This window comes from Amblyraja radiata, chromosome 20 (assembly GCF_010909765.2).
Source record: "Amblyraja radiata isolate CabotCenter1 chromosome 20, sAmbRad1.1.pri, whole genome shotgun sequence".
Lineage (NCBI taxonomy): Eukaryota > Metazoa > Chordata > Chondrichthyes > Rajiformes > Rajidae > Amblyraja > Amblyraja radiata.
Window position 1 is genome coordinate 27,680,827 of NC_045975.1, and position 14,036 is coordinate 27,694,862.

A 14,036-nucleotide genomic window follows, 5' to 3' on the forward strand; every position below is an offset into this window, starting at 1 on the left:
CTTGTAGTGTATTAGGCCCCTTGTATTGAGCTATTAATGTTTATTACTTCGTATGCAGCACAGTGATGTGCTCTTTCTGCTTTTTTGAGGTAGGCTCAAACCCAATGGCTTCATGGGTGTGATCTCTGTCATTGTAACAATGGAAATGTGGAGTGTCAAACCAAATCCTGTTCTGTTCCCAACACCTGCCCACCGCAATACATCTTATCCCAGCCCGAGGGAGAGTGCTGCACGACCTGTGTAAAATTCAAACCACGTAAGTCAATGTGAATAAACCAAACTGATCCTTCCATCTTTTGAACTACTAAGAACATTATTCTTGCTGCATTTGGGTTCTTCTGGATATTCGGGTTGGTTCTTAGAGACTGTAAGACGACATGGGCTGCCAAATAGACAGGAAAATGGCAAATTAAGTTTAATGTATACTGATATTTTGATAATTAGAATGAAAAGAGGCCATTGTACGTAGATTGCTGGGCTGTGCATCTAGAGTGACTGGACTTCAAAAACAGATTGGTGTGCTCTGAGGAAATGTTAAGCATGAAAGTAAGCATGCAGGTACAGCAGGTAGTGAAGAAAGCTAATGGCATGTTGGCTTTCATTGCAAGAGGATTTGAGTTTCGGAGCCAGGTAGTCCCACTGCAGTTGTACAGGGCCCTGGTGAGACCGCACCTGGAGTATTGTATGCAATTTTGATCTCCTAATTTAAGGAAGGACATTATTGCTCTTGAGGGAGTGCAGTGTAGGTTCACCAGGTTAAATCCCGGAATGGCGGGACTGACATATGATGAAAGAATGGGTCAACTGGTCTTGTATTCACTGGAATTTATAAGGATGAGAGAGGATCTTATAGAAGGATATAAAATACTTAAAGGATTGGACAGACTCGATGCAGGAAAAACGTTCCCGATGTTGGGGGAATCCAGAACCAGGGGTCACAGTTTAAGAAAAAGGGGTTGGCCATTTAGGACTGAGATGAGGAAAAACTGTTTCACCCAGAGAGTTGTGAATCTGTGGAATTCTCTGCCACAGAAGGCAGTGGAGGCCAATTCACTGTATGTTTTCAAGAGAGAGTTAGATTTAGCTCTTAGGGCTAAAGGAATCAAGGGATATGGGGAAAAAGTAGGAATGGGGTACTGATCTTAGATGTTCAGCCATGATCATATTGAATGGCAGTGCTGGCTCGAAGGGCCTATTGCCTACTCCTGCACTGATTTTTCTACGTTAAAGTGATGGGTATAAACATAACCACTTCCTCTTCATTCATGTTCTTAAAATTAATATTATATTGATGTCTGCCTGCAGAGAATTCTTCCTGCACTGTGTTTGGGGAGTCCCATTACATGACCTTTGATGGGCTGTTCTATGACCTCAACGGAGCTTGCGCCTATCTTTTAGCCAAGGACTGCGAGTCAAACCGTTTCAATGTAAGTACAGTTTATAAGATGATTGCGTTGTCTTTGTCATTTAATCATGTCAACCTTAGGATTCAAATGGTCTGAAGTGATGGGTAAATGATTCTTGTTCCTAATAACTTCCAGCAAAATTAGTCCAATAAGAGTGCAATGCACAAAATCATACTTCTGTCCATTGTTGGGTTCAATCTCACGTGGTTAGTTGCCATTCTTTGCAACGATAACCAAAGGAAAATAACTATGACTTCCATATGACTTATTAAGTGGGGAATGAGAGGACAGAACATGCACCATAATCATACAACATCGATTAGCCACTTATATTCAATGAAACAACATAAGACATTGGAGCAGGGGTGACAATATAATAATCTTTTCTTGCTTTGCCATTGTGCATTGCCAGCAATTCAGGCATTTATTGCCCTTCCTTAATTGTCCTTCAGTAGGCGTAAACCACCTGCTTGAACCACTTGAACCACTTACTTCCTTCAGGGCAAAATATCCTACAATGCTGTTGAGTAGGGAGTTCCAAGTTTCAGACCAGCTACAATAAAGGAATGCTGATATATTTCCAAGTCAAAATGGTATACTGCTTTTAAAATGGAAGTGGGCCAATAAAGCATACTTGTCTGTGTAACACAGGTTGATCCTGTTGTCCCTTTATGGTTGCCTTTTAATCATCTGTCCAGAAATAGTTCCATGCTCTGCTTTCTCTCAGATTATATCATCTCATCTTTCAAATATTAATACAATTATTCCACTGTAAAATGTTCAAAGTTCTCTGCCCTATTTCCCAGCCTCATTTCTAACTATCAGTAACTTTAAAATGATGATCCACCATTAGCGGGACATTTCAAGCAGTGGATATTTGCAAAAATGGTACTCTTTGCCCTGTGAAGTACTTTGTATTCAAATTTAAGGTTTGGTTTTCGTGATAGTGTGGATGTTGGTGATTATAATGTTGATTTTGGCTTAGTACTCTCATTCACGTTAAATATTTCTGGCGATTTTGTACCTTTTTGTAATGGCTTCTTGGTTTTTTGTGACTTTAAAAAAAATGGTCTTGACAATACGCTTATTGAGGATAGTGGTGTCAAACTGTTTGAATTCTTTAATTCTTTACTTACCATTGTGATATTTTCAATCATTTTGTTCCCACACTGAAGTTTAGAAATGAGACCAAGAGAACACACTCACACATTCAAGTTTGGAAGTGTATGAAGGATTTTTATCACTCTGTCAGTTTTTTTTAGTTTAGAGATTCAGAGCAGAAACAGTCCCTTCAGTCCACTGCTGACCAGCGATCCTCACACACTAACACTATACTACACACATTAGGGACAATTTACAATTTTATCAAGCCAATTAGCCTATAAACCTGTATGGTCATAACCAAACTCCATCACACCACTCCAGCCCAGCTCCATTCTAAATCATTACACCCACATTCAGTTCAGACTCTGGACTTGTCTCGTGCTTTGAAGCCGACCTGCATGCCTCACTCAGATCCCTAGAAAGTGTCTCAATACAATATTCGGTGGCTTGCAGTGATCCTTAATGCTGATAATAACGCAAAGTATATAATGACTGCTTCCCGATAACTATTTGCTCTCCAGGTAGTTTACTATAATAAAATAAATGGAAATTCCTCTCAGTTTGGGAAAAAGACCCTGATTGTACAGACTGAAAATAGAACCATCGAGCTTTCAACTGGGAGCCTAATCCAGGTGAACAATGCAGAAGTGGAACTAACGTATTCTGCATCTAACATCTCCATTCATCATTCAGGTATGCAGCTCAAATCATAAGAGTAATGAAAAGATGGAAGAAATAATGGGAGTTCCCTGATATACAATTCTAAACTCACCTTGGACTTTTCCCAACATAACGCAAGAGTGGGAATTATTCTTCCATATTTAATAACAACCATGGATAATAAAACAAATATACAATTGTGACACAGAGTTTTCTGGAATAAATAATTCACACCGTACGCAATGTTTATTCTTCAACCAATCCCTAAAATGAAGTATCTGTGCATTAATACATTATTGTCAGAGCTTGCTGTAGGAAATGACTACCTTGCTTTCTGCATTGCATTATATTGCAACAATGATTATTTCATATTTAATTGGCTACTTGAGGCTGTGGAATCCCTTAGGGTCAAGAAGAACACTTTCTAAGTACAAGTTTCTTTCCTTCACTAAAACCTTGTTCTTCAGAATGTCATTCACTGTCCATTGCCATTGTTAAATATCAAATCCTATACCTACAAGGATTCGATCTGATCCATATTTTTCAATCTTCTCTTGTACTAAATCATCATCCCCACTTGCACTAACCTTCCGCTGATCGTTCCAAAGTATCAAAGTATCGCTGGCCTAAACTACATATCTATTTGCAGCTTTCCCAATCACAGGAATCACAGACTGATCTTCTCTGAAGAAGGGTCCTGACCCGAAACATCATCTGTCCATTTCCCTCCACAGATTCTGTCTGACCCACTAAGTTCCTCCAGCATTTTATTTTTGCTCAAGATTCCAGCATCTGCATTCTCTTGTGTCCCCAGAAATCCCATTGTGTCCCCAGAAGTCCTCCTCAAAGGCATTTCTGATTAATTTGTTAAGGGAATCACCAGCTGTGCTGATTTTGGTTTCAAAATGTAATTTGCACTTTTACGGTGAACAAACAGAATAAATTTACTTGGCATCTCTTTCACTGGGTAGATCATTGTTCATGACTTAAGGTTTAGGAAGTTATTTCAGCTATGGCCATTTTTAATTAGATCCTTACATTTACAATCAATTTTGCAAATTACTATCAAGTACTTCCTAGCAAATTAATTAATTGCCATTCATCTGCTCTACACTATTGCAACCAGACAGTAATACTGAAACAGGGTACAAATGAATTGCAGGCGGTTTTCATGATCAGCAAACCACCCAGAATTTCAAAATCTATTTTTTTAAGTTGCACTTACTTGAAGGGATCCAGTCTTACAATGGTATCCATCACCAGGTACAATAATATTGAACACTCTATTTAACACTCTGTTTGCACTTTTTCTACTTAAACATATTTATAAAGGGTTCAAGTTTGCATGGGCGAGAGATGACATTCCTAGACAAAGGAAATAAATGGTCCAAATAAATTTCTTTAATACTCAGCCAAAATGGATTTTGATATTGAAGGGATGAGAATCAAAGGATTTTAAAATCTTGCCGCGCAGGAGGCTTTTATAGTTCTCATACCTGTGATCGCTCTGTAAAAGAGCTGCCGTGTATTTTCCCAATTACCAACATTCGCATATTATTCCCAAAATTTACTCATTCACGGACCCTTGCCACAGAATCTGATTCTGTCCTCATTTAAAAAAAACATTCTACATCTTAAGAAAAATTTGTTTGAAAATTGTCTTTCCAAATTCCCTCCAGTTCTTTTACCAACCATTTTAGATCTAACCTCAATTTAGTGATCCCAAAGAGAGCAATCTAAATTAACATACTTGATCCAATGATGCTCCAATTATGATGTATAATTGGAGCATCTTGTTGCAAAATAAGTAAGGATATTCCATTGACATCAGTGGCTTTTTGGTGGCAGTAATAAATTTGCCAAATGTCAAATCCCACATAAGGTCAGCCTTGAAACTCAAAAAAAACCTCATTATCATTAACATTTTCATTAAAACTCATCTCAGATTTCTGTACTCCAAAGAGAACGCCAAATTCTCTAATCTCTCCCTTGTATTATCCTGGTGAATCATCTCTGTGCCCTCTTCAGGACTTTTCTAAAGTCTTTGCAAACAATCATCCCCAATACCAGAAATTGCCACTTGTTTCAACATGCAGCATGGCTGTACAAGTGCTCCATGCTTTTGGAAAGACCTGTGAAGTTGTTCACAATTGTGCATTGTCTGAATGTTGCACAGAGAATGCAAGTTAATAGTAATTTCCAGTTAAATATGTACAAGGTAAATGGTCTAAATTGCTGGGGTTTTTTCCCAACAGGACTTTACGTAATTTTGCAGCTGCCATCAGGCCTTAGCATCACTTGGGATGGGAACTATTTTGTAGAACTTAATGCCCATCAATCGTTGCAGTCAAAATTGTGTGGACTGTGTGGCAACTATAATGGAAACAAGTCAGATGATTTTGCGTAAGTGTTAAATATGCATCTGTGCATCTCAGAAAGAGTGAATCTGACACCATTGGAATGTCTGGAGGGCAGTTTTGAACAAATGTGTTTGTTGACGATCCCACAGGTTTGGTGGAATACTCATTCTTGCTCCATTGACCAAATCTTGAACAAAACTGGAATAGTATAAAAATGACTGCCTCCTGATCCATTTCTGATGGATGAAACCTTGGACCCTAGACTCTTGGATGAATTGATTCTTGTTGTCAACTGACTAGATCATATTCTCATCTCAGTTTTTGGTTTCATTGATCATTGCTTTGAGTTATGAGAAATGTAGGTTGGCTATAAATGTCTCATTTGCACAGTAGATAGTAGCTTCAGCATTTGTCTGCCTATTCAACTAGAAATTGTTCCTGCTTTCATGCAGGAACAAGTCCACTTTCCATCTGTTGAGGCCATTTCCCATAGGCCACCTGAGTAAGGGAACTATAAATCTATGGTCCAGATGGAGGGCACTCATTTGGTGTATAAGATTGTACTAATATTTTACCATTTCCTATTGTCAATTTTATCCCCATATATAGGGAGCACCACCCAATGACTATCATTTTGAATTAGGCCTTACATTTTCTTGCAACTCCAGCCTGGCAGATCCGTTCCCACAACCAACTTTCGTGGCCGACTTTGTGGGTCAGTATCTTGGCCCCTGAGTGGCCAAAGTGGACCATTATGGTACCGATGGTCTCCTCTCGGAGGCTGTGACCTCTATTGGTCTGACAAAACGGGATAAGCCAGAAAGGATCTGGAACCAAGGGAGTCGAAAAATTGGGGGTGGACCTGTACTTGTCCAATGATGCGCCAATTATATTGTATCTGATCTAGTGTATATTGTTGTAAAATTAGTTTTAAAAAACGACTCCATTGCCATAACAATGAATGTTTCACGCCTGGTGTTCTCTGTAGCCAGACCTATTGTGTTTATCTTGCAATCTCTGTTTCCATTATACATGGTCAGCATTGGTGTTCCTTGATTGAACATCCACAAATTCACGCTGTAATAGGGTCATTAATAGTGGATTGCTTCACTCTGATAGGCTACCAGGTGGTGAAGTGGTTTCGTCGCCAATTGAGTTTGGAAATGGTTGGCTCATCAAACAGAAGAATGATAGTTTGTGCACTACCAAAAGTACTGAAGATCCTTGCAATGGAACTGGGCGTCATTACCACCATTCAGCAAACAACACTTGCAGCATTATTATGGTAATCACTACTGAGTTAATTTCTCCTGCAATTTAACACCAAGCATTTTGCTTTGGGTCAAACTTATTTGTACAATTATAGCAATTTATTAATACACATTTATTTGTACAACCCTATTTTATTATAGTCGGAGTCATACAACAGGGAAACTACCCCTTTTGCCAACTCCTCCAAGCAGACCTGTTTTATAACTGAGCTATTCCCATTTGCCTGTATTGGCCCATACTCCTCCAAATGCCTATCCATGTACCTGTCTAAATTTATTTTAAAAGTTGCCTTTTACACCAGCTTTCTATGGCAACTAGTTTGGTATATCCACCACACTCCCTCCTTTTTACATTTTCCTTTTTCACCTTAAATCCATGCTTTCTAGTTGTAGACTCCTTATCTAGGAAAAAGACCGTTATCAATATCCTTCATGATTTTATATATGTCTACAAGGTCATCGCTCAATCTCCCGCGCTCCAGGGAAACAAGTCCCAGCCTCTCCTGTTAAGTCAAGCCCTCCAGTTCCAGTAACATTCTTGTGAATCATTTCTGCACTCTTTCCAGATAAACAACATCCTTTTTATAGCTGGGCAAACAGAACTCCTAGTGTGGTCTCACCAACAACTTGAATGCTCGTAACATGATATCGCAACTCGTCTTCAGTTCCTTATGTCCCAACTCCTGTGTTTAATGGCTGAACCAATGAAGGCAAGCTTGCCAAATGTGGACTTCGCCTGTGTCAAATTTTGGCCCATTTTCCATTTTCTTATTTTCTCCAGTGGATTGAGGATGGCAAACGTGATTCCATGAATGAAGAATGCAAGGAGAGAGAAAACTACTGAGTGTTACTAAAGTCAGTAGTAAGGAAAATGCTGGAATCTGTGATCAAATATGTAATGACACAAGATGTTGAAAATAATTCACTAACTTCTGTTTCCCATGACATTGAACCAATTGAAAATGCCAGCTCTCCGAGCATTCCTATTGCTCCTATTATCCCAGTTATCTTCTCAGTACCTTAATTTCTCACATATTCACCAACTCCCCCGATTCTCGTGCCCCTCACCTGCATCAGGGGAATTTTACAGTGGCATATTAACCTATCAGCAGTATCTGAAATGTGAGAGGAAACTGGGGAAAACTCTCAAGGTCGCAGGGAGAATGTGAAGACTCCACACAAACAGCTACTGAGGTCAGTGTGAACACAGGTAGCTGGAGCTGTGAAGAAGCCACTAACTGCTGTGCCATTGTTGATCATTCATCTTGTGCACCTTCTCAATCTGTATATAAGTAAGAATACAAGGAGCAGAAGCAGGAATAGGTCATCTGGCTCCTCAAGCCTGCTCAGCCTTTCAACGTGATCGTAGCCCAGGACCACTTTCATGCTCTATCCCCATGTCCCTTGACTCATCGAATATCCAAAAGCCCATCAACATCAGACTGTATACAATCCACTATTAATCATTTCAGTGAGGTGCTGTCTAAAATAATAGCATGTGTTTCCTTTCTTTTCTGTTACCTCACTTCTAAATCATTTTTACTACTGGAATTACCATTTTTTGTTTATTCTGCCATCCATCTTTTACCTTCATATCTTGTTCTATTTTGCATTTGCTGCCTAACTCTAAGTACCTTCTGGGGCATTGCCGTCGGATGGTTATTCTGTATTTCAGTGCATATTGTTAGCTTAATGCCCCAGCTTATCTCTTAAACAAGTGGGTCCCTTTCTAACTTGGAAGGTTAGCTTTCTTTGGTGTTTTTATATTCAGCAAATTAAACAAGCACATGATAAATATACTGAGAATCTTTGCATGTCAAAACTAAGATCTTGGCCTTCTTCGCCACATTTCTTGATGGAAAGTGGAGACAGTGGTAATTAAATGTTGTCCAGCATTCACAATATGTCAAGCTGAATCTTGGGTCAGTACATGTGTTTTGCAATAGGCTTGTGTAAGACTTGCTCTGGTTTAAATTCTATCCTGTGATATTTATGTCATAATCCAGTGTACAATGTAAAAGGAACTTTACTCTCATTGGACGCAAGATAGGATGATTTTGTGGATCTTGACTGAATGTTCCAATTCACAACATTTGACTTCCCATAAAAGGATCAGCTTGTGACACTACTTGTACCTCTTGTTTAAACAACTTCAGCTGTGCCTGTATTCTTTCCAGGGTCCCTCATTTGAGCCAGCACATGGCAGCATTGACCCACAGCCTTATTACAGGGCTTGTCTGGAAGACTCGTGCGCCTGTGTAGAACAGTCAGGCTGCCTCTGCAGCATACTGTCAGCCTATGCTTTTCGAGCCTTGAGGCTTGGAATCATCTTAACCTGGAGGAACAAAACGCTATGTGGTAAGTATTTACTGGGCTTCATGGTGCCCCTGTTTGAAAGGGATCATCTGAAGGTGATTTTTTTTGAGAGGTGATGCAAGTGGTGGGAAATTACATATTCAGCATTACATATACCATCTTAAATGCAGTAGAATATCTACGGTACTTCGCAAGAACTGAAAGTCAAATTTGATCAAACTATGTAAGGAAATATTTGGACAAGGTGCAGCTAAAGGAGCAGGGAGGTGAGGACATTTACAGAGATAATTCCATACTTTGAAGCCTAGTTTACTGAAAATAAAGTTGCCAATTACTCCTACCTACTTTGTCTCTCTTTTCTCTTAAGCCAAGTTAGTAGAAAGAGTCACACCAGCCATAATGGAACTGAGAATCAGAGTATATGTTCCTATAATCCGAAAGTTACTGAGATTTTCAAAATATTTAATTGCCCAGTAATCAAATGTTTGTTCTGTCTTCATGCAAATGGTAAGTGTGGCCAGGACATTGGTATCATGACAGCTAAGCTTGGGGACAGGAATCACTGTTTTCTTTAGTTCTATGAGCACCAATTTTTAATATGCCAACTGAATTCATTCTGCTAACCCAGCAGGGACCTCTGGGTCAGATTGCTTAGTACAACCAATGAGTGGTGCATTTACCGGACCAGTGGAGGTCTGCAATTATATGACATTAGTAACATTATTTGCATGTGATGTCTTTACCTGCGTTAAATTTTACATCAGGAACTCTTGTTTCCAAAAGACTCGTTAAAACCTTCTCTTGATTCTGTATTGTCATTCTCAGGTGTAACTTGCAATGGTGGGTCAAGTTACAGTGAGTGCAGCTGCCAGCAAACCTGTGCAACACACCTGTGGTCGGACATTCGATGTTCCACAAGCTCCTGTGTACCCGGTTGCCAGTGCTCTGCAGGTAACAAATGAAACATTCATGATAAATCCCAGAATTAGAATGATGGTAGGAACAGAACACAGTCTCTGAATGGCAACTTGTCACCAGTTCTGGAAACACATGAAACTGCAGATTAAAATGGAAACAATTGTATGAGCACCCATTCAGACCAATTTGCTGGTACATTATTTTCTATCTCTGCTCAACATAAATCGAGGTTTTATCTATTTTCAACCAAGATCAAGAAATGAATGGCAACACTCTTTCTCAAAATTTGGTTCTCAAACACTGTGGAACCTGGTTATTGAAGAAATTATCACAACAGGTCAAGTAAAGAAGGTGTAATACGCTTGCATTCATTGGAAGTCAGGAAGTCATGTTGCAACTTCATTGGACTTTGATATGGCCGCATTTAAGTATTGTGTGCGGTTCTGGTGACACCGTTGCAGGAAGGATGTGGAGGCTTTGGAGAGGGTGCAGAAAGGCTTACCAGAATGCTGTCTGGATGAGAGGGTGTTAGCTATAAACTGAGATTAGACACATTTGGATTGTTTTCTAGGAAGTATCAGAGGTTTACGGGAGACCTGATAGAAGTATATAAAACTATGAGAGGCATAGATAGGGCAGACCGTCAGACCATTTTTTACAGGTGGAATTGTTAAAGACTAGAGGGCATAGCTTTAAGGGTTAGAGGGGCAAAAGTTAAAGCAGATGTCATAGAGTTATACAGCATGGAAACATGCCATTCAACCCAACTTGCACAAGAAGCTCCATCTACACTGGTCCCATTTGTTATAGTACCTGCCTCTTCTGGCAGTTCATTCCATATACCCACCACCCTTGTATGAAAAGAATGTATCTCTGGTTCCTATTAAATCTTTGCCTCTCACCATAAGCCTATGGTTTGTGATTTCCCAACTCTAGGTTAAAAATCTCTGTACATTCACCCTATCTATCCCCCGCATGATTTTATACAGTTCTTGAGATCACCCCTCAGCCTCCTGCACTCCAGGATTAAAATCCTAGCCTGCCCAACCTCGCCCTATAGCTCAGGCACTGATGTCCTTGCAACATCCTCATTAATCTGCTCTGCATTCTTTCAACCTTAACAACATCCTTTCTATAGCAGGTTAACCAAATCTAAACACAATGCTCCAAATGTGGCCTCGCCAACATCTTGTACAACTGTAGTTAACATCGAAGGTAGACACAAAATGCTGGAGCAATTCAGTGGGACAGACAGCATCCCAGGAGAGAAGGAATGGGTGACGTTTTGGATCCAGACCCTTCTACAGTTCTTTCCTACACATTCTGTAACTTAACATCCTTGCTTTTATACTCATGGAGCAAGTTTTATTACATAGTGAATGGTGGCTGCTTGGAATGTGCTGCTGGGGTTGGTGGAGCAGGCAGACATGATAGTGGCATGTAAGAGGCTTTTAAATAGGCACGTAGATTGGAGGGATTAGGATCACTTAGAGGCAGAGGAGATTCAAGTGAGTTTATTGTCATGTGTCCCTGTATAGGACAATGAAATTCTTGCTTTGCTTAAGCACACAGAAAATAGTAGGCATTTACTACAAAACAGATAAATGTGTCCATATTAGCTTAACCTGGCATCATGTTCGGCCTGGATATTGTAAGCCTAAGGGCCTGTCATGTGTTCTTAGTAACTCAGGGTAAAAGCCAGAATAGTATAGGAGAACCCAAATTCTGTCCACTGTCCCAGATATGTGTGGCTGGGTTTACTTTGAATCTCAAAACAAGTCTTAGTTCAGCATGAACTGTTTTGAGAGCAACAAAGCAGGTTAAGGAGTAATTGTTCTTCCCTTCCCTTCAGCTGTTGAATGGGACACTCCCAATGTGCTTTCTATTTGAACAGGCCTAAACCTGTCTGCATTTCTATGTTTATGCACTGAACAGCTGTGATTGGGTACACACCAAAAGGAAACCAATATTTAAAGCCACTGTGCTCTATTATAGAACTGATTTTTTTCACAATTGCCCCAAATCTCTGACACCAGCTACTTGTATTTATTTTATGGTGTGATTTCCTAAGCTACACCAAATATTTATAAGGCATAATCAACACTGGCACAGTGGAAATATTAGGATGGCTAATTAAAAACCAGATACATTTTGAGGATAGTCATCAATGTGGGGGTAGAGTTATGGGTTATTTATGAGGCTGGGCAACTAAAACACAACCATTCATGGTTGAAAAAAAATGGAGAGGAGATTTGCAAAAGGCTGTGGTCAAAGAAACATGAGGATCAAGTTTAAAAAGGAAGTTTGATGGAAATATAATTGTCACTCACAATGATGCATGTCCCTTCAACAGAACTTGAGTAAATCTTCTGTAACTCTCAGGAAAATCTATTGGAGTCTTCTTTTAGATTTCTATGCCAATATAAACAGTAATACATTTTTATAGGTAGTGAATTGCTGTGGGGCTTTGGGGAGGAGAATAAAAATGACATATAATTGTTGAAGTTCTTGTTTTTAATTATAAATAAATGCTCCTTCATTATGTCTGTATTGTATTGAAAATATTTGAGCATTCTATTTTGCAAAAGTTCTCAACATACTCTGTCGGATTCTGTCCATCTCCACAGTAGCTGATGTGGGACCTGGGGAATGTTGCCGGTGGATTATATGCAGGAAAACCTTCTGTTTCGGTTCCATGAGCATTGTTGCTGGGTTGTTTTCAGACTTTGAAATAATCAACCATTAACTGTGAAATTGTTGCCTTTTATATTTGAAGAGTAATGGAATGTTATGAAGGTGAAACAAATAAATTAGAAATCCTTGGGCTTCAAAAATGTTGTGTAATTGAATATTTGACATTTCCACTGTCAATGGTAGACTAGGCCATTCATTTGTAATTTCCCTGGAATTAATGTTCAAATGTTTCAGGATGTTCATCCAAAAAAGTTTGTTTTGCTTGTTCAGCTTGTTTTTCATCCCCTGAAATTTTGGATTATCCCATTTCAATACCATATATACGATTTTACTTCGGAGTCACATGAGTGATTACGTGAAGAAGGGCCGTCCGTCTGCCTATGCGTCATTATGTCTGAACGCAACACGCACGACGGACTGGCAGGCATTGAGCCTCCCAGGCCATCGGGATGAGCAGGTAAGGGAAGTTGAAATCACTTACCTGCGTTCTTTCGGGCTTGAAGTTTTTTTCAGAGCCCAGATGTCGAGGAGACGGCCCGCGGGGATGTCGGCTGCTGAAGACCGCAGCCTTCCAAATAGCGGGCGACGGTCTTGTTCCCGACATTAGCGCCGACAGCAGAATCGGCAGGAGACTTTGCGCGGGAGCAGGAGCTCCATGGTTGTCCTGCGGGACGTAATACCACCCGCAAGTCAAAACTAACCCGTTGACTCAGATGAGTCCGGGGAAGAGGGATACCCTCCCTCAACGGAGAGCGTCTGAGGATGACTTCTCCCACATGGAGCAACTTATGCAGAAGTTGCTCCAACAATAATCCGCTCCAAAGGAGGGAGCAGCATCAGCGGGAGCCTTGCTTCCCGACATTAGTGCCGACAGCAGAATCGTTAGGAGACTGTGCGCGGGAGCAGGAGCTCCGTGGTTGACCTGCGGGACGTAATACCACCCGCAAGTCTAAACTAACCCGTTGACTCAGATGAGTCCGGGGAAGAGGGATACCCTCCCTCAACAGAGAGGGTCTGAGGGCGACTTCTCCCACATGGAGCAACTTATGCAGAAGTTGCTCCAACAATAATCTGCTCCAAAGGAGGGAGCAGTAGGGTCTGAGGGCGACTTCTCCCACATGGAGCAACTTATGCAGAAGTTGCTCCAACAATAATCTGCTCCAAAGGAGGGAGCAGTATCAGCACCAAAATAATGGCCAGAATTGTCCTACAAGGCAGGCTCAGTATGATGAGGTTTCAGACCAGACCCAAGCAGAGGTCGGGAGAAACATGGAATCCACACTCCTTACCAGTCCTACTCCCAATCA

At 40.4% G+C, this 14,036-nt stretch overlaps 1 protein-coding gene across 1 annotated transcript in view; it reads left to right on the top strand.

Annotated features, from left to right (window-relative positions):
• LOC116984781 (kielin/chordin-like protein) overlaps nt 1–14,036 on the top strand; it is a 242,197-nt gene that overhangs the window by 215,143 nt on the left and 13,018 nt on the right. The window contains exons 37-43 of the mRNA XM_033039151.1: nt 94–256; nt 1,306–1,427; nt 3,032–3,203; nt 5,426–5,573; nt 6,650–6,815; nt 8,979–9,159; nt 9,943–10,068. Of these exons, the coding sequence (XP_032895042.1) occupies nt 94–256; nt 1,306–1,427; nt 3,032–3,203; nt 5,426–5,573; nt 6,650–6,815; nt 8,979–9,159; nt 9,943–10,068 (1,078 nt within the window). The remainder of the gene's footprint in view (nt 1–93; nt 257–1,305; nt 1,428–3,031; nt 3,204–5,425; nt 5,574–6,649; nt 6,816–8,978; nt 9,160–9,942; nt 10,069–14,036) is intronic.